The sequence below is a fragment of the Tenrec ecaudatus genome, chromosome 1, assembly GCF_050624435.1.
Source record: "Tenrec ecaudatus isolate mTenEca1 chromosome 1, mTenEca1.hap1, whole genome shotgun sequence".
Lineage (NCBI taxonomy): Eukaryota > Metazoa > Chordata > Mammalia > Afrosoricida > Tenrecidae > Tenrec > Tenrec ecaudatus.
This window is the reverse complement of record NC_134530.1, coordinates 191,925,257-191,942,707: the sequence shown is the minus strand read 5'-3', so window position 1 is coordinate 191,942,707 and position 17,451 is coordinate 191,925,257. Positions and strand designations below refer to the sequence as shown.

Genomic DNA, 17,451 nt, shown 5'->3' with positions numbered 1-17,451 from the left:
GACCAAGAGAGCCACATGCATGTTCCCGCCGACACGGTCTCTTCAATGTGCAATGGCGCGACGGCAAGCCGGAGGTTTGTGAGAATGATCGGCACGTGGTGCAGAGGCACACAGGGAGCACAGCGGATGGAAAAGCGACGCCGACAGCCCTGCTCCACGCAAACCAAGGTGCTCAACATGCAAATCCGCTCCACGAAGCAGGTCTGAAGCCGGGGCGCTTGTTTTCTTCCGTTTCAATCGTCTGCACCGAAGCCCGGGACGAGTGTATTTGCTTAGTGAAATGGGCCTGTGTGGGTAGGAAACAAGAGCTGGGGCGCAAGGAAGACACACCCTGAGCTGCCTCTGCCCTGCGGGAGACTGAGCCCAGCTGGCACCTCACCTGCGCCATGCCTGCCCTGGCGCTGCTGCGCTCGCTCCCCACAGCAGGTGAGGCCGGCGGGCCACGTGGGCAAGGGCACCCCTAGCTCATGGTTCTTGCTCAAGGTTCCCAGATGTTGAGGTTGAAGGGGATAGGAAGGTGGTGGGGGACGGTGTGAGAGCGGTGAGAGAAGTTGGGCGCATCCCTGTTTCCAGCCCTTAGCGCCGGGCTCGCCCTGTCCTACAGATCAAGCACCCAGGGTCAAGCACCAGGCTGACTGCTCTGCAGAGTCATTTCACTCCTTCGTGGCTTCATTTAATCAACCACGACTTGTTCTAGTACTCTGGGAACCCTGGTGGCGAGTGGGTTAAAGCGTTGGGCTGCTAACTGCAGTCTCGGCCACTCACAGGCGCAGTTCTAGGCTGTCCTATAGGCTCACTGGGAGCAGCATGGACTTGATGTCAGTGAGTTTTGAGTGAATGATATACTCACCTTGGCTCAGCGGTAGGATGCCCACCTTCCATGCAGGAAGCAGGTCTGATTCTTGACCCTCGTCCCTCCTGTGCCGCCACCAACACACATATGTTAGTGGAGGGTTATCCTCCAGAAGAAGGGGAGCCCCGAGGAAAGGCCTGCTGGTCTGCCTCTGGGTCCCCGAGAGCTGGATGGGGACTGAATGGCTGCTAACAGCGACAATGCACTGCACCTGGTAGAAACAGTGCCAGGCTTTTCAGAGGTCCCTGCATTCTAGCTATGGGTTAGAGGCGGCTGGTAAGAAGACACTCAGAATGTCATACGTGCTGTATGGCGGTGTCGAAATGAAGGAAGTAATCAAAGACACCGGGAGGTGGGCCGGGTGACAGGTGCTGCCCTGTGCAGGGTTCTTTGGGTCAATGAAGGCCAGGGAGTTCTGATAAGTAAGATGTGAGCAGAGCCTGAAACTGAGCAAAGAATTGAGTGAGGGAGGGTCTTACTGCCCAGGGTTCTCTTGGGGGAAGCAGGGCCTCAGGGCTCTGGTCAGGGATGGGGATTCTAAGTGCATTGGCACCTGTGGGAATGAGGGCGTGAGGAATGCTCTGGAAAGCTCCTGCTGGCCATGGGGTAGGACAGGTATTAAGCTAACCCAGAACAGAAGCCGAGTGGCCTGCCAGCCCCTGTTGTCCATCCAGACTTGACTTGGAGCAGTGGGCAGTAGGCTTGGGGAGAAAAGGGCAGTTTCAAGGTGGCTGCTGATGGGGAAGCAACAGGCCTCGATGTGGCATTGGCTGCCGAGAGTGAGACGAGGCGTGGGGTAGGCCAGGGAAGACCAGCCTCCTGGGGTGGCACATGAGCTGCTCAGAGAGCTCAGAGGAGGAGGTGGCTGGTGGCTCGGCGGCATGTCCCACATAGAGACACGGAGCTCAGGATGGCTCTGAGAACCACTGGCGTAGAGATGGTGCTCAATGCCAGGGCCGCAGGAACAGAGCTCTTCCAGCCGGAGACTGGGCCACAGATCAGAAAAGCAATTGCGTGGGTCACAGCCAGTCACCAAGTAGAAGAAAATCGGAGCAGAACACAGAGTGATCCTAGGGAACCGGTGAGCAACAGCGAGTGCTTTCTGTCCTTCTCTGCTGCACAGCCATCCTCCTGGGGTTTGTGACAGCAGGCAGCATCTTTGAGCCTGGTGAGTATGATGGCGAGGCGTCTGACGCTCTGACGAGTGCCTGGCCAGCCCTTCACCCGCCACCCCTAACCCCCCGCCACTGTGCACACCCTTCTCACTCCGCACGGCTCTCGGGCCCCCGAGCTGTCTGTTCACTCTTAGAGCTAGCGCCCCACTAGGACTCAGCAGCCCAAGGACTGACTGGAACTGCCCCATGCAGTTTCTGAGGCTGCAGTTCCTGACATGGGCAGACAGCCTCATCTCTCGCCCACGGAGTAGCTGGTAGGTTTGAACCGCCCCCCAGTGCTTAACCCACTGCATACTACGCCATCCCAATAGCTCTTTCTTTCCCTCTGCAGCCCTCACAGACAGGAGCTGGGCAGGGCCTGGTAACTTCTGATCACTTCCTCATCAGTGACCCCATGTCAGTGACATCAGTGACATGGGGTCACTGATGAGGCAGGAGCTGGACATTGAGTCTTGGGCTTGGTGTTGGCTCCTGGGAAAAGTCTTGAGTCACTCATTCATGACTTTCTTCCATCATGCACTCATTCATTCATTCACTCAGCAACCTGAGACCCCTTCTGATAGGCTTGGTATTGTCCCAGCACTGGATGATCATGATGAATGAGACTTGATCTCTCTTCCCCAATTTCCTAGACCTGAGGCAGAAAGCAAAAGACCCTTTCCCTGGTGGAGGTTGGGGGGTGTTTCAAACATCCTCACTGGTTCTTCCCCACAGAGATCCCGCTCTTTCACCTTAGCATGGGCCTGGGTAGAGCTATATTTAAAAAGTGCTCCAGGTGATTTTAACATGCACCCCAAATTTTAAAACCCAGCTCCAGGGACCTTGGTCCTACCCTTTCCACTAGATGGACTTGACCAAGCCATGCATCTTTGTGGCTCAGTGTCCCTACTTGTCAGATGGTCACTGTGAGTGATCGCTCCTGTAGGGGGGTCTCTAGGAGACCCGGGGCACCCTGGGCTCCGGCTGAGTGCATCCTTGTGTTTCGCTTGGTTGGGGCAGACAGGAAGCCACAGGGGAAGGGGTGGGGAGCTGAGAGGGCAGAAGAGAGGCCAGAGGAGCAAACTGTGGGAGCTGCTTGGGGACTAGGGTCAGGCCACCTGGTCATTGCAACTCTTCGCCCCAGCCCTGCAGCTCTTTAGCAACAGCAACAAGACCTTCACTCGGGTGGAGAAGGCACGGAGCTGGGAGGAAGCTCTGCGCTTCTGCCGGCAGGTCTACACCGACCTGGGTGACCTGCAGAGCATGGACAGCGTGGGTGCCCTGATGTCCATCTCCTCCTCTCTGGGCCTCACCGAGGCCTGGATCGGCCTCTTCTTCAATGCGCGCACGAATGGCCTGAGCTGGTCCAGTGGCTCCCCCTTCAGTGTCCTGCAGTGGATGGAGCTGCCTGCCTTCTCGGAGGGCCTCTGTGCCACCATCTTCTCCTACCCCCCTTACTTAGGGGCCGCCTCCTGCACGGAGCAGAAGCCCTTCCTCTGCTACTACGGTGAGTGAGTCCAGCCGTATGCGGGGGGCGGGGGGGGGGGTTGCAGCGGGAAGGGCAGAGAAAGCCCCGGTCTTTGCGTTGTCAGGGAATCGAATGACTGCCTGGGCCTTCCTTGGCCGTCATTCGATGGACTTACGTAGATTGCCTGGCCTTTATGTCTGCAGCACTGCTGTGGGTTTGAACCGCCAACCTTGGGGTCGCCTGCTGAGTACAAACCATGTATGCCACTCGGGGCGGTAACTGACCTTTGCTTCACCACTGCTGTCTGTGGTTGTACCTTCCTCCTCTGCCAGCCCCAGTACATCCCCTAGAACCCCGTCAGAGTAAGCGGTAAATCAGGGTAAAGGGTCCTCGATGGCCCCTTTCTGGCAATTTAGGATCTGAGGAAAGAGGGCATAAAGGGGACCTAGTGTGCTCTTTCCCACCCCACCTAAAGCACAACATGTCTCTGAGGAGGTAGGGGGTGGGGCGGGGGGAAGCAGCCAGGGGTGGCAGTCAGCTCCTTGCCCGCTGGCTGCCCTCTCTGCCCAGGCAGTGGTGGCGTGAAGGTGCTGGGATCACAGGGGTGGGGTGGCAGCAGGGATTTGGGGGGTAGGCGGCAGCTCTGGACTAGATGGCACATGTCTGGTATGAGGTTCCAGTTTCTGCTTTTCTCCCATTGGTCAAGGTTTTAGCCCAACACCCTCTGTCCTCCATTAAAAAAAAAATCCCAAACCCATTGTCTTCGAGTCTATTCTAACTCTTAGTGACCCCAAAGGACACAGTGGAACTGCCCCTAGGGTTTCCCAGGCTGTCAGTGCTTATGAAGCCAATGGCCATATCTTCCTCCTGTCGCTGGTGGGCTCGAACCACCAGCCTGTGGTTAGCACCGAGGACTAAGCAGTGCCTGGCAGGCTCATCTATCCAGACAGGTGCTGCGTTGGCTGCTGAACGGATGTCATTCCCTGGGGGTAGGGCCTTTCCAGCCATGCCTTGGTAGCTCTGGCCGCAGCAGAAGGTCTGGACCTTAGCCGGGTGTGATGTGCGGTCCTGTCCCTGTCTTGCAGACCCCGCCGTGGGCCACCGCGCCTTCCCAGAGCCCTCACTCAGCCTGACGACCACCTCCAAGCCAGGTACACAGCGTTCCATTTGCCTCTCACACTGCCCGGGAATCCCTGCACAGGGCCCCTTCGCTTCCCCACCTTCTGCCTTACTGCTTGTCCTGAGGGGTCTCGGGCCCCACTGCCCCCAGCCGAAGCCCAGGGAGGGGACCAACACCTCTGTGAGGCAGGTGGGTCCAGAAGGGGATGTGCCTGCTCAAGGTCTCACAGTCTTGGCTGTGTCCCTGTGTTCCTGGTGCCCCGTCAGAGAGACCTGGGGGAAAGGGTTCCACGTGTCCATCTGGTGTGAGGAAATTTGCTCTCAACCCATGGGAAGCTAGTGCCTTGGAACTAAGCCCCTCCCTAAAAACAAAACAAAACAAGCTCCACATCTGGTACAAGCTCCAAGAACATATCTTTTATGGGCAGTGACTCGCGTCCATCTATGCTGTTGAGGGCGTGTTCTGCAGGCTTGGAGGGACACTGTCCATCCAGGCTTCCCCGGCAGGCCAGCGTCCACTGACTGTGGCCTCACCTGGGTCAGCCTCACAGCCTCCCTCAGCCTCATCCCTAACATGAGGCTCATAGAGTAACTTTTCTGGATGACCCTGAGGATTCAGGAAGATGGCGTCTGCCCCAGGCACAGCTCAAGGCTGGCTTGAACAAGCCAGGTGCTTGTGAAAGGCTAATGAGGGGTAGCTTGTTTGTTTGACAATGGCTTTCCCATTGACACTGAGTCGGTCTGACTCCTGGCAACCCTATAGGACAGAGTAGAACCGCTCCACAGGTCTTCCAAGGCTGTCAATCTTTGAGGGACTAGAAAGCTTCACCTGGCCCCAAAGGAGAGGCTGGTGGGTTTGAACCACTGACCTTGTGGTGAGCAGTCCAATGTTTCCCTGACCGTGTCACCAGAGCTCCTTCAATCAGGTTTAGTGGAGGAAGTACTAGGTGAGTCTAGGAGCCTTGGGAGGCATAGTGGTTACATATTGGACTGCTAACTCTAAAGTTAGCAGTTCAAAGCCACCAGCCCCACCGAGGGAGAAAGAGGAGGCTTTCTATTCCCATAAACAATGACAGTCTTGGAAGCCCTCAGGGGAAGTTCTCTCCTGTCCTATAGAGTTGCTATGACTCAGAACCAGCACACAGTAGGTAGTTTGGTTTGTGGTTTACTAGACAAATCTGGAGGGGCTCAGGTGAACAGACACCTTTTTGGAGGTGATTTGTATGTGAGGATTTGACTCCTACTTCTATAAATAGGGGTGTTTATTTTAGCTGGGTCTCTGGAATCAGTAGCTCAGGTCATGGCCACAGGCTGTGAACAGTGTTTTTTCAAACTTCCATGGTGTAAAATTAGGTGTGTGGCTGCGATGGAGCAGCTGAGGCCGGGCCAGCCTAGAACAGAGCCTAGAGGCAGAGGCCATGGGAGCATGCGGCTGTCTGAGCCCCACTTGTGGTCCGGACGGCACAGGCGTTTAGGGAGGGCCTGCTCTGCCTCCTGCTCAATCAAGTGTGCCCCCCAGCCCCGGCTTCCTTCTCCTCCTTCCTTAACATTTTATTGTGAATCGGAAGATACACAGAGCATCCAACTCTTCAGAAACATCCTATTCATTGTAACCCTGCAGTTCTCCCTGCTCTTCCTTCTTTCTCAACCCTTCTGAAGGCGGTCCTTGGGTAAATGCTGCCCTTTTGGTCTTGGATGGCTGATTCTTCTAAGGTGTGCCCACCTCACTAGTGCTATGGTGCCCCTTATAGACCCGCCTGTTGTTCGGCTGAAAATGAAGGCCGGACATGAGTTCCGTTCCAGACCTGAAGGGAGACTAAGGGTCCTGGTCTCGGGGGATTCCACCAGTCTTCATCAAATCAGTAAACCTGGTCCATTTTATCAACTTGAGTTTTGTTCCACCCTGTCCTCCCACTCTACCCAGGGCCTTCTAGTGAGGTCCCTTTCAGAGCAGCTGGGGTAGGAGCTGGGCACTGTCTAGTTCTTCTGGTCTCACGGTTGTGGGGATCCATGCTCACATGGTTCCTTAGTCCGTAGGCTTCCCTCGGTTCCCTGGTCCTCCTCATGTCTGAGCCTAGGAATTTCCCCCACTTCCTCTGACCTCTATTCTAACTCAGCCCTCTGCCAAGGACAGCCCTGGGAACCCCAAAATGAAACTGACTTCAAATCAGAATGAGCTCCTCTACCAAATTAAAAAAAAGTCCCATCCAGTCACTTCCTAAGGACCGTGTGCATGGCAGCGAAACCCTGTGCCCCGTGGAGCTGCTTCGAGGGTGCTTGTTCACACGTAGCCTTTTCTTTGGTGGAGTCTCTGGGCAGACTCAATCTTCCAGGCCGCTGTCCAGTGTGCCCACTATCTGTACTACCCCTTATTTTTGTAAGTGTTTGTGGTCGGCACACACGGCACTCATCTCTTCTTTACATGCACACTCCTTCAATGCGGACCTGTGTGCTATAACCGTCCCCACTGCCCTGATGCCCCCACCCCACCCCCTGGGGCTTTCCTGATGCTGCTCAGATGCCAGCTCATCCATCAGCCGATGGGCACCCAACCTGCCCCAGGGCATGCTGGCTTTCCTCAAACCTAACACCCCAGGGGTGTAGTGGTCAGGCATTGGCTGCTAACCTTGAGGTCAACGGATCAAACCCCCAGCCCCTAGTAAGAGCCTCAGGGCCGGGCCACCTTGCCCTGGGAGGTTCCTCCTGAGTCAGAATTGATACAAAAGTGGTGTTATTATTAATGATTATTATTATTAAACACTGAAGGTTAGGCAGAACTATGACCCTGGAGCCTGTAAGGCCTGGGCTGTCAGGGACTCAGGACCTCAGGCCTGTGGTCCCCGTGGTTTTGGCCCCCAGCTGGAGGAGTCCAGATTGGTCAGCAGACCTTCATGCTGTTTAAGCAAGTAGCGACATGGTCCTCGGCCCTGCTCTACTGCCGCAGACATCACACGGACCTGGCGGACCTGCAGAGTGTGGTTGGCGAGGCAGATAAGAAGGCCCTGAAGTCCATCACCAGCTCCACCGAGGCCTGGATTGGCCTCTACTACAACGCGGCCTCCAGGTCCATGAGCTGGTCCAGCGGCTTGGGGAGCAGCATCCCGGCCTGGCTGGAGGTGCCAGGGCTGGAGCTGTTCCAGACAGGCCTGTGTGCAGGCCTCCGCACCTACGCTGACTATCCCCCCAAGGTTTACTCACTCGTCTGCACTTCCCTGCAGCCCTTCATCTGCTTCTACGGTGAGTGAGTGACAGCCCTGCCGGCTGGCCCTTGTCCACCAAGGCTAGAGCAGGATGGGAAATGGTTTCACAGGGCCCAGTCTCTCTGATGCCTCTCCTGGGACCCTTGAACTATAAACGGGGTGGGGTGGGGGAGCTGTGCTACTGTCATTCTGGGGGATCTGTAGAGAATGGAATGGGCCCCAGCCAGGTCCCCATGGAGGGGGGTGGGTCTACCATGTTGCTGCCCATGATGACAACAGAGTGAAACCCCACCCTCTCAACTGGCACTGTGTCAATTGTCTCCTGGGGGTCTTCCTGTTTTTGGTGGCCCTTCTAAAGAGCAGTTAGCAAATAGTTCTCAGTAGTTCTGGAGCCTGGGCTTTCAGATCAGTCCAGCTGGCCTCTGAGCACGAGAATGGAAGGGAAGGCCCTAGGGGCGAGCCTGGCGCAGTTAGCGACCCACTGATCTGAGATGCGTGCGAGGGGCAGGCGCACTGGGGAAATGGGGGTGGGGGGTGATGGGTCTTCTTGGCAATAGGATGTCTTTTCCCCCTCCCTCCCTTCCTCCCTCCCCTGGTCCTTAGTTCTTACTGTGCTGTCATGTCCATCACATATATGCAGTAAGCTGGTCGGGGTCCACGTTTAGTGCAGTCACAGAGTCGTGCAGCTGTCACGTTTAATTTGGGGCACTTTCATGCCCGCTTGGGACACTCCATGCGCACCAGCCGCCCCCTCCATCTTCCCCCTACCGACTGGCGCCTCTGTGGACTTGTCTGGTTCTCTTTGTGTTTGGGACCTGTTCACATCAAGACCCTTATCTGTGAAACGGCAAACTAGTTGGTCCTCTCTCTTCTGGAGCTGCTGCGAGGATGAGGGGCCATTCCTCGGGAACCTGAGCCCTGCTTCGGGGAGCTGCCCTCATGCTGGCTTTCGCCTTTTCCTGCAGATCCCTCCATCGGACACCGGGAGTCAGCAGAAATCCCCCTGCTCTCTCAGGTCCCTTCTGCACAGGCTGCCAGCAGGACGACTCCCAGGCCGAATACTTCTGCACAGGCTGCCAGCAGGACGACTCCCAGGCCAAGTACTGGTGGCTGTTCTCTGCTCCCTGTGGGTGCTGGGAGGGAGTTAGTTCTAGGGCCTTGGAGGAGGAAGCATTGGTCTGATAACTGCAAGTTCTACGGTTCAAACCCACCAGCCACTCCTTGGGAGACAGAGGGGGCGTCTGCTCCCATGAGGACCGTTGGTCTTGGGATCATGAAGGAGCAGGTCCACTCTGTCCTGGAGGGTCCAGATGGGGCATCACCGCCACCAGGGGCAGTGGGCTGTTTGGTTTTTCTTCTGTTTGGGGGATGGGTACTTTTAGCTTGTTCTTAGCTGGACCTCAGGATCTCCAAGCCTGAGAAGTGGCGTAGGTGGCCAGCAGCCAGCGCTGATGGAGGGGCCAGGAATGGAGTCCCCACCTGTTCGCACACTGGGTAGCTGGGTTTGGACAGTGGGATTCAGGTGCCATTATCCCTGGATTGGATTCTGAACCTGAGGCTTTGCGGGGGTGGTAGGCAAGGCCAGGAAGTCTGACAGGTGAGAGGAGAGAAAGAGAAAGAGAGAGAGAGAGAGAGAGAGAGAGAGAGAGAGAGAGAGAGAGAGAGAGAGAGAGAGAGAGAGAGAGAGAGAGAGAGAGAGAGAGCTCGCCTCTGGGGGACAGATCTTCAGCCAGGTCTCTGAGCTCACCACTGCCATCAAAGGAAGGCAGAGTGGAGCTCTGGACAGGTCTACCCTCCAGAAAGATCTTCTCAGGGTTTGAAGCCTGACTCTAGCTGCCTGAGGCTCTCTGTTCTGCTCCTTCCCTCAGACCACACACAGTCTCTGCCTGGGCCAGCACCCCCATGGCATACAAAGTTCCCCAAACCTCTTCACTCTATCCCCTCATTGTACATGGGTCCCAGGGGCTGTGAAGCTAACTAGGACAATTGAGTGCAAAGCCACATCCCTCCTGACCTCCTTACAGATGCCAGACAAAAGCATTATTGAGGACAAAGGGGACAGGGGACTTGTTCAAGGCCGCAGAACTTTACTAATCCTATGTGTTCAGTGTTCACCGCCATTGCCTAGGGACGCAGGACACACAGAGAAATGGCAGGGCCTGCCCTGAGGAGTGCACAGACCCATTGCACAATCACGTGGTGGGGACACACGGATACCCAAGCCCCTGTGGCCCTCCTCAGGAGGGGTTTCTGGGAGAGGTGATGGTGCCCCCGTTGTGAAGGATGAGTGTGAGTTAGCTTACACAGTAGAGGTGGGGTGGGGTGGGGGGGGGGTCAGGGAAGTGGACTATGGAAGGTGCTATAGGTGGAGCGAGCGCAGAGCGCGAGGGTCCTGGTCTTTGGTTCAGAAATTGAGTGGGAGTCTGTTTTGTCTCCCATCAAAGGTCCCACCTGGTACCCATCTGGCTACCCAGCCCACTTGCGACCCTGCTGCCCAGGCTGGTACAGGCGGCCAGCCTGCTCACCCACATCTGCAATGGGCAGCATAGTCAAGTTAATGTGTGCCCTGCCTTCCCTTTCCTCCTTGAGTATCCTGCGGGCACCTAGCTGCTCAGCATCAGTCAGGGCTCAGCATCAGTCAGGGTCTTGGAGACTGTGGGGAGCAGTCCTGGGGTCAGTCCTGGGGTCAGGGTATGGGAGACCGTGGGGAGCAGTCATGGGGTCAGGTCTTGGAGACCATGGGGGCAGTCCTGGGGGCAGGGTCTGGGAGATCATGGGGAGCAGTCCTGGGGTCAGGGTCTGGGAGATTATGGGGAGCAGTTCTGGGGTCAGGATCTGGGAGACCGTGGGGGCAGTCCTGGGGTCAGGGTCTGGGAGATCATGGGGAGCAGTCCTGGGGTCAGGGTCTTGGAGACCGTGGGGAGCACCCCTGGGGGCTAGGTCTTGGAGATCGTGGGGAGCAGTCTGGGTGCAGCAGCTGCTGCGACAGCCTTCTCTTCTGCTTTAGAGGCAAGCACGGGCTCCAAGGCTCTCCAGTTCCTGGGGACCACAGAGGCTCCCAAGGAAGGGGACAGGACCCAGCGGATCACCACCCAGACGTCTTCCTTCATTGTCACCCCGATGACCCCAGCACCGAGCCCCACGGGTCCCGTGCCCACTGGCAGTCTCGCTGTCCTCCAGAAAGTGTCCAGATCTCCCCTGGCCTATGCTTCGAGTCCTGCAGCCACGTCCCCGTTCCCAGAGGGTCCTGTTACCCAGCACAGGCCTGTGGCCAGTAGGGAAGCTGTAGCTGGAGCCTGGCTCAACTCTGCCCACACATCCAGCCCACCACCCTGCACCTCCAAGGCTCCAGAGAGCTACACAGGAAGAGGAGAGAGCACCTCGGAGTCTTCAGGGCTTGGGAACCCAGCTGTGTCCAAAAGAACCACTGCCCAAAGGGTGGCCACAGCCCGGAGCCAGCCCGCACCCCTGGAGCCAGGTGCCTGCCCACGTAGCTGAGACCCCATGCCTGCCCATCCTAGCACATGAGCCCCCACTTGGGGAGAGAGTCTGGGTTGCCATGCCTAGCTCAACCCACAGCTGGGGAGTGAGGGCGAAGGGTGTGAGGGGGTCAGTGACTGAGCAGCTCCTGTATAGACAGAGGCACTCCTCACACCCATGCAGTAGTGCAGGGGGAGGGCCAGCTGGAGGGGAAGCCTGGCAGCCAGGAGACTGGCGTGCTAGTCTGTGTGGCCTAAGGCAATTACCTAATGGCTCTCATGCCCTCTTTACTCTTTAAAATGAAGAAAAGGCCATCTTCATGAGGCACGTCTCTTGTGCTTGGCACCTGGTAGGTCCTCAATAAGCGGCAGTTAAGACCATTGTAATCCTTCCTCCTCTCCCTCCCAGGCTGGCCTCACTCTGCTGCATTCACTATACCCATTGAGGCAGGGTCACAACGAGGCATCACTGGGTCGCAAGCTCTGGAAGCGGAAAGGCTGTTGAGATGAGTGCTTTAATTTCAGGGTCCTGGCCTGCACCTCTCTCCTGAGCAAGGCGCTGGAGTGTGTGAGAACTCCGTCTCACAGGAGGGTGGTCACAGGAGCCCCTAGGCAGGGCGCTCAGGGCTGCCCCGAGCGTGTGGGCCAGCTGACATGCTCACTCGGCCTGACGGGTGCTCATTGGACAAGAGGTGATGGACATTTCATTGGCAGCATAGAAGGGTCCTTTGACAGAAGGAATGAGAGGTAAAGTGTATGGTCCATTTGAGACTGGGAGCCCTGGTGGCATAGTCCATAAGAGTTGGGCTGCAATTCACAAAGTTGCTAGTTTGAAACCACCAGTGGCTCCATGGGAGGAAGATGAAGTGTTTTACTCCTGTACAGAGCTAGTCTCGGCAGTTCCACCCCCCTCTTACAATATAGGGTTGCTATGATCTGGCAGCCACTTGGTGGCAGTGAGTGGCTTTTTGTTTGAGAATGACAAGCAGCCCGTGGACTAGGGAGAGAAGGGGGCGGGGGAGATAGTAAAGGTCGTGATCCGGTCCGTGGCCAGTCTTTAGCCAGTGAGCAAAGTGCTCCGATCTGGAGCATCCAGAGAGGAGGAGGTTCTCCTGCAATGGGCCCGGGCATGCATTACGATGGCGAAGAGAAAAGGCCTGCTTCTACATGACACGTGCGGTCCTACGGCACCGTCCTGAGCAGCACAGCCAGCGCACCCAGAATGTGGGTGTTCCCTCCTCTTCTGCGTTTGTTCCGCACGCTCATTGATCCCATGAAGGCAATGGGTCTCACATTGTGTGGGGAGAGGCGAGGCGAGGCGAGGCAGGGGGAGCATGTTTGTGGGAGATGGCAGAGGCTGGACGAGGGAGCCAAGAGTGGCTGAGGGTCAGTGGCGTGAGAGGGGGCCTGAGGGAGTTGACTTTGGGGTAGCTCCCGAGGGAGAGTGAGCTTTGCTCACTGAATCACAGAAATGTCCATGAAAGCCAAGATGCATGGATATAGAACTAGATGGAAACTAGCGACGGCTGCAAGGCGCTGAGAGTGACGATGCCACGGCGGGGGCAGCTCCACCATCTCAGATCCACCGGCTGTGAGCACAAGCTGCTGCTGCTTCCTTCCTGGCAGCGGGCACTCCTTTCAGGAGCAGTGGAGTTCCACCCCTAAGATGGACGGGTCTAAGTTGGTGACAGATAGGGTGCCCCAGGCGGGGGTGGGCTGCTGCTGAAGCTTGATTACAGGGAACCGCTGGCAGCAATCTTCTGTTCGTCAAGTCAGTTGGGCCAGTTTGGGTGCACTCAGTGAAATACGATGCAGCCTTTAAAGAGATTAAGGTCCATCTTTGTGTGTTTTCATTAAAAAAATTAACTGTGAGAAGAATATTGGACTACAAACTGCTAAGCAGTGGTTGTCCCTGGGTCGAGGCAAGGGATACTTTGGCTTTGAAGCAAAAGCAGTATGGGTATTTGGGAAAGTGTTGGGGGATCAGGGGAGGGGAGGGCAGGGCATGCCAGGCAGGCACTGACAGGGCTTTGAGGCCCGATTGGACATGGAAGCAGGCAGGGTGTGAGGGGTCAGCAGAGGCTGCCCTGGGCTGCTGGCTGGAGAGGAGAGCTTGGTGGACAGTCAGACGGGGAGGAGGCTGAGCCCGGCTGTGGACTCCTGAAGTCTGGGGAGCTACCCGATGGTAGAGATCTCTGTGGTCCCTGGGTGCCATGGTGCAGGTCCTATGAAGCTGGCTGACGACATTGAGTACCGGGTCTCTGGGAGGGTGTGGGGGCAATGCAAGGAGAAACTTGATACACAAACTGATCTCAAAATATTGCCCCAACCCCTCCCATCTTGACATCGGGACACTTTGTCTAGATGGGGGAGGGGGGTAGAAATCCAAGGGCTGGGCACAGGAACCCACAGGAGGCAGTCAAGACTGGGTTGTGTAGACAGAGCAGTGCTTGTCTCTGAGTTCAGGCTGGGCACCCAGATCAGGGTGCTGGGCTCTGGCTGTACCTGAAGTAACTTCTTCCCCCCTTGCAGCTGTGACCACTGTGGGGCGTGGCGTCGATCTCTCCACGGCTGCTTTTCCGCAGGCCCATCTGAGTTCACACACGGGCCTAAAGGCTGAAGAAGCAACGGCAGCACCAGAATCAGGTAATTACTTTTGTTTAGAAGCCTTGGTGGCAGAGTGGTTGCCTCTTGGGCTACTAACTGCAAGGCCAGCAGTTTGAAACCACCAGCTGCTTCTCAGGGGGAAAGATGAGGCTTTCTACTCTGGCAGTCAGTCTCGGGAACTCACAGGGGCAGTTCTAAACGGTCCTATAGGGTCACTGAGTGGATATGGACGTGAGGGCAGTAAGTCCACGTTCCTGTTGTTTACACTGCGAGCCTGCACACTGTCCTAGTGCGGGGCCCGGGCGGCTTTTTTTTAAAGGGCACAGGGATGGGACTGACAAAGTGGAGTCCATCTCCAGCTAAGTGAGTAGAGACTGGGAGGCGAGGGCAGGTGCCCTCACTTCCAAATCCCAGATTTCTCATCGACAAAAGGGTCATCACAAAAGCTACACTGCCTGCATCTGGGCTTGTCTGTGGGCCCGATTATTCACCGCCCCTTACGAGATCCTGCAAACGTAAGCCCTGGGAGAAGCATTTTCAGCTTGGTGCTGAGCACCTGCTTTATCCACTTAACTCATTGCCTAAAGGGTGATCAGGCCGAGGGAGGGAGTACAAGACCGGGACTCGTTTCAGGCCCGGTGTGTCAGCCCTAGCTGGGGTTCAGCTGCTCAGCAGTTGCTTCCTTCCCCTCTGGAGTCCTGTGAGTAGGCAGCATCCATGGGCTGTGACCGCTGCTCCTCACTGCCAAGAACTTGTTTGCAAATGACAGTAAGTTAATCCCCCCTCGAAACCAGTAGCATGTTCTATTTCAGGGCACTTTGGAATCTTGAAAGCAGATTTTACCATCTCAGCTCTCATGGACCCAGATGATATGAAAGAACGATTTTTGAGTGAGGTGAGACTTCTGCTCAGTTCTCATTTTAATCTTGGATGACTTGTCAAAGCCATACATACTGACATTGCTGACCATGCAAAGCAATGGAGAGAAGCACTGGGAATGCAGCTTGCTTTGCCCCCTACTTCTACCACCTTTTCTTCCTCCCACCCACACTTTTCTGGAGGGCTTCTTCGTCGAGAGCAGTCAGAGGACCTGTGTTCGGGTCTTGGTCTCTTGCACTTGTTAGCTACTGTGAACTTTGGTCTGAGCCTCCATTTCCTCAGAAATAATGGTGTCTAAGTACTCGGCTGCTAACTTCAGGGTTGGCAGTTCAGAACCCCTAGCTGCTCTGTGGGAGAAAGATGTGACAGTCTTTCTGTAAAGGTTGACTCCCTGCAGACCCTCAGGGGCAGTTCTACTTTGTCCTGTAGTGTCCCTCTGAATTGGAATTCAGCTTGGGGGTTTGGAACTCATATGGCTGGTGCTAAGATTTAATGAAAGATTCCATACTATGTGCTCAATAAATATTATTACCATTATCAACATGATTGTTGTTTCTGAATATACATTTATTCCTGCCACTCACCTCACCCCCTCTTTTAAAGTGATGTGGGATGAGAGATTGTGGGAGGAAGAAGTTCTAAGCACTGTGGCAAAACCCTTGGAGCTGACTTCTGAACAAAGTCTGGGGGTGCAGGACAGGTGTCAGAGCTGCAGTGCCCTCCTGTAGGTCACCTCGCCCCATCAGTGTTTCGACAAGGAAGCAGCCCGGTGGGAGTCCGATAGCTTGACACACTGGCACAGACACCACTCAGACGTACTTTAGTCTAAAACTGTACAAACCCGTGCTTCTAGAATGACTGGGACTGGGTGTACATGCGTCTCTTGGGGACTGGAGTTGGGGGAGCTTTCAGTGCGTTTTACCATGAAGCGGAGAGCAGGTGCAAATGATGCAGTTCTGCACCTGAAAGATCTTGAGTTGAGGGCAAAGACTGCAAGGGCGCATGGAAATGCTACAATGCCCCCTGGTTAATGGCGCCCAGTGCAGGGGTCTCCTAAGCAATGCAGCAAATGGATGAAAGATTTTCCCCTCGGTCTGGAGTTGGGGCGAGGCCAGCAGAAATTACACGTTCTCAATTTTTTGCTTTCTTCAGGCCGTGTCCTGTGTTTGGTCTGGCTGGGTCCTTCAGCATTTTGGGGGGATGTTCTTACTGAAGCTTCAGGCCACAGACACTTATTTCCTCTTTTAAATTGGACTCAGAATGGGGAGATTCTTTCTTTCTCTTATTTTTTTGTTGATGTTTCAGATCCAAGAAGTCTTAAAGCTCCAGCTAGGTCACGAGGACTTCAGACTGACATGGGTCAGCTTCGAAGTGAACAGCAGAGTGCACATGTCTGCTGATTTTGAGTTTCCTTCCCACACAGCCTTCCCTGGGGGTTGAGGGATTTTTGTTTGGGGATTTCTACTAGAAAATAATTAAAAATAAACCTGATGCAAACTGAACCAAATCTGGTTTTCAGCATTTTCTGTATTTTTGTTTTGTTTGTTCATATTGGGGTGTATCTCAGAGTGTTAAACCTTCGGGGGTCACCCTCTTGAAGTGTCTGTCTGTATATGAAACCCAGGATTGATGAACCTATAGGGACTGCTGTAGGTAGATAAAATGATTTTTTGGGGTGGGGTGGGGTGGGGTAAAAGGTAGACGATGTCAAGGAGTCCAGAAAGAAAAAGAATTTTTGGAAACTGATAGTGGCAGCAATTGTACAATGCTGCTTGATGTGATTGAACTATGGAATTTTATATCTATACCTATTCCCAACTAATGATTCAAACTCCAGATGTGCTAAAAAGTCTAATGGCTAAATTTCACATCTAAAACCAGCACAAGGGAAAACTCTATGTGAAACCTTCACTCATTAATTTTCTAGAATGAAAACAGGATAGCAGAAGATGAGGTCTTTAACCTTGAGGATAAGACAAGAACAAAATAAACCCTGAGCCAAACCATGAACACCTTGAACCAACCCCCAAAACACAGCCAAACCATGGGCGGGCAGCAATGCTGACGTGGGCATTAAGGAAGACAGGAGGGCACAGTGTGCTCTGCGGGGCCATACTTTCCCAATGAACTGGGAGAAACTTTTTTCATCAGCCACAGGCTGCACTCTGGCTTTTTGCACACAAATCATTCGTGTAACTAACAAGGCAGAGGGGCTGTGGCTTGGAAAACACACACTGTGTAACAGGCATCATCTGTGTAAAGATGTGCTAAAAAGATTAAAAGCTCTCCAAGATGAGGCACTCTGGAAGGGTCTAAGCCAGTGGTTCTCAACCTTCCACATGTTGCAACCCTTTCATACAGTTCCTCACGTTGTGGCGATCCCCAACCAGAACATTATTTTCATTGCTACTTCATAACTAATTTTGCTACTGTTATGAATCATCATGTAAATATCTGATATGCAGGATGTATTTTCATTGTTTACAAATTGCCCATAAAGCAGTGATCACAAAAATATGTAATTATATATTGTGAAATATTTATTTCTACTGACAAATTTTGTCCTGAAGCACGGTGTAGCGTGGGTAACAGTCTTCACGCTGGGTACTCGTATGTGGGCCTATCTGCTTGTGGGCAGACCCACCTGGAAATGGATAGAGGAGCGGTGTCTCAGGTCCTAAGACCCCTGTGA

General features: G+C 54.7%; 1 protein-coding gene across 1 annotated transcript; it reads left to right on the top strand.

Annotated features, from left to right (window-relative positions):
* Window positions 1-386: 386 nt before the first annotated feature.
* CLEC20A (C-type lectin domain containing 20A) lies at window positions 387-16,199 on the top strand. The gene is made up of 7 exons (XM_075541290.1): window positions 387-426; window positions 3,152-3,514; window positions 4,561-4,626; window positions 7,454-7,831; window positions 8,825-8,920; window positions 14,693-14,775; window positions 16,065-16,199. The coding sequence occupies exons 1-7, from the start codon at window positions 387-389 to the stop codon at window positions 16,197-16,199; spliced, it is 1,161 nt and encodes a 386-aa protein (XP_075397405.1).
* Window positions 16,200-17,451: the final 1,252 nt, after the last annotated feature.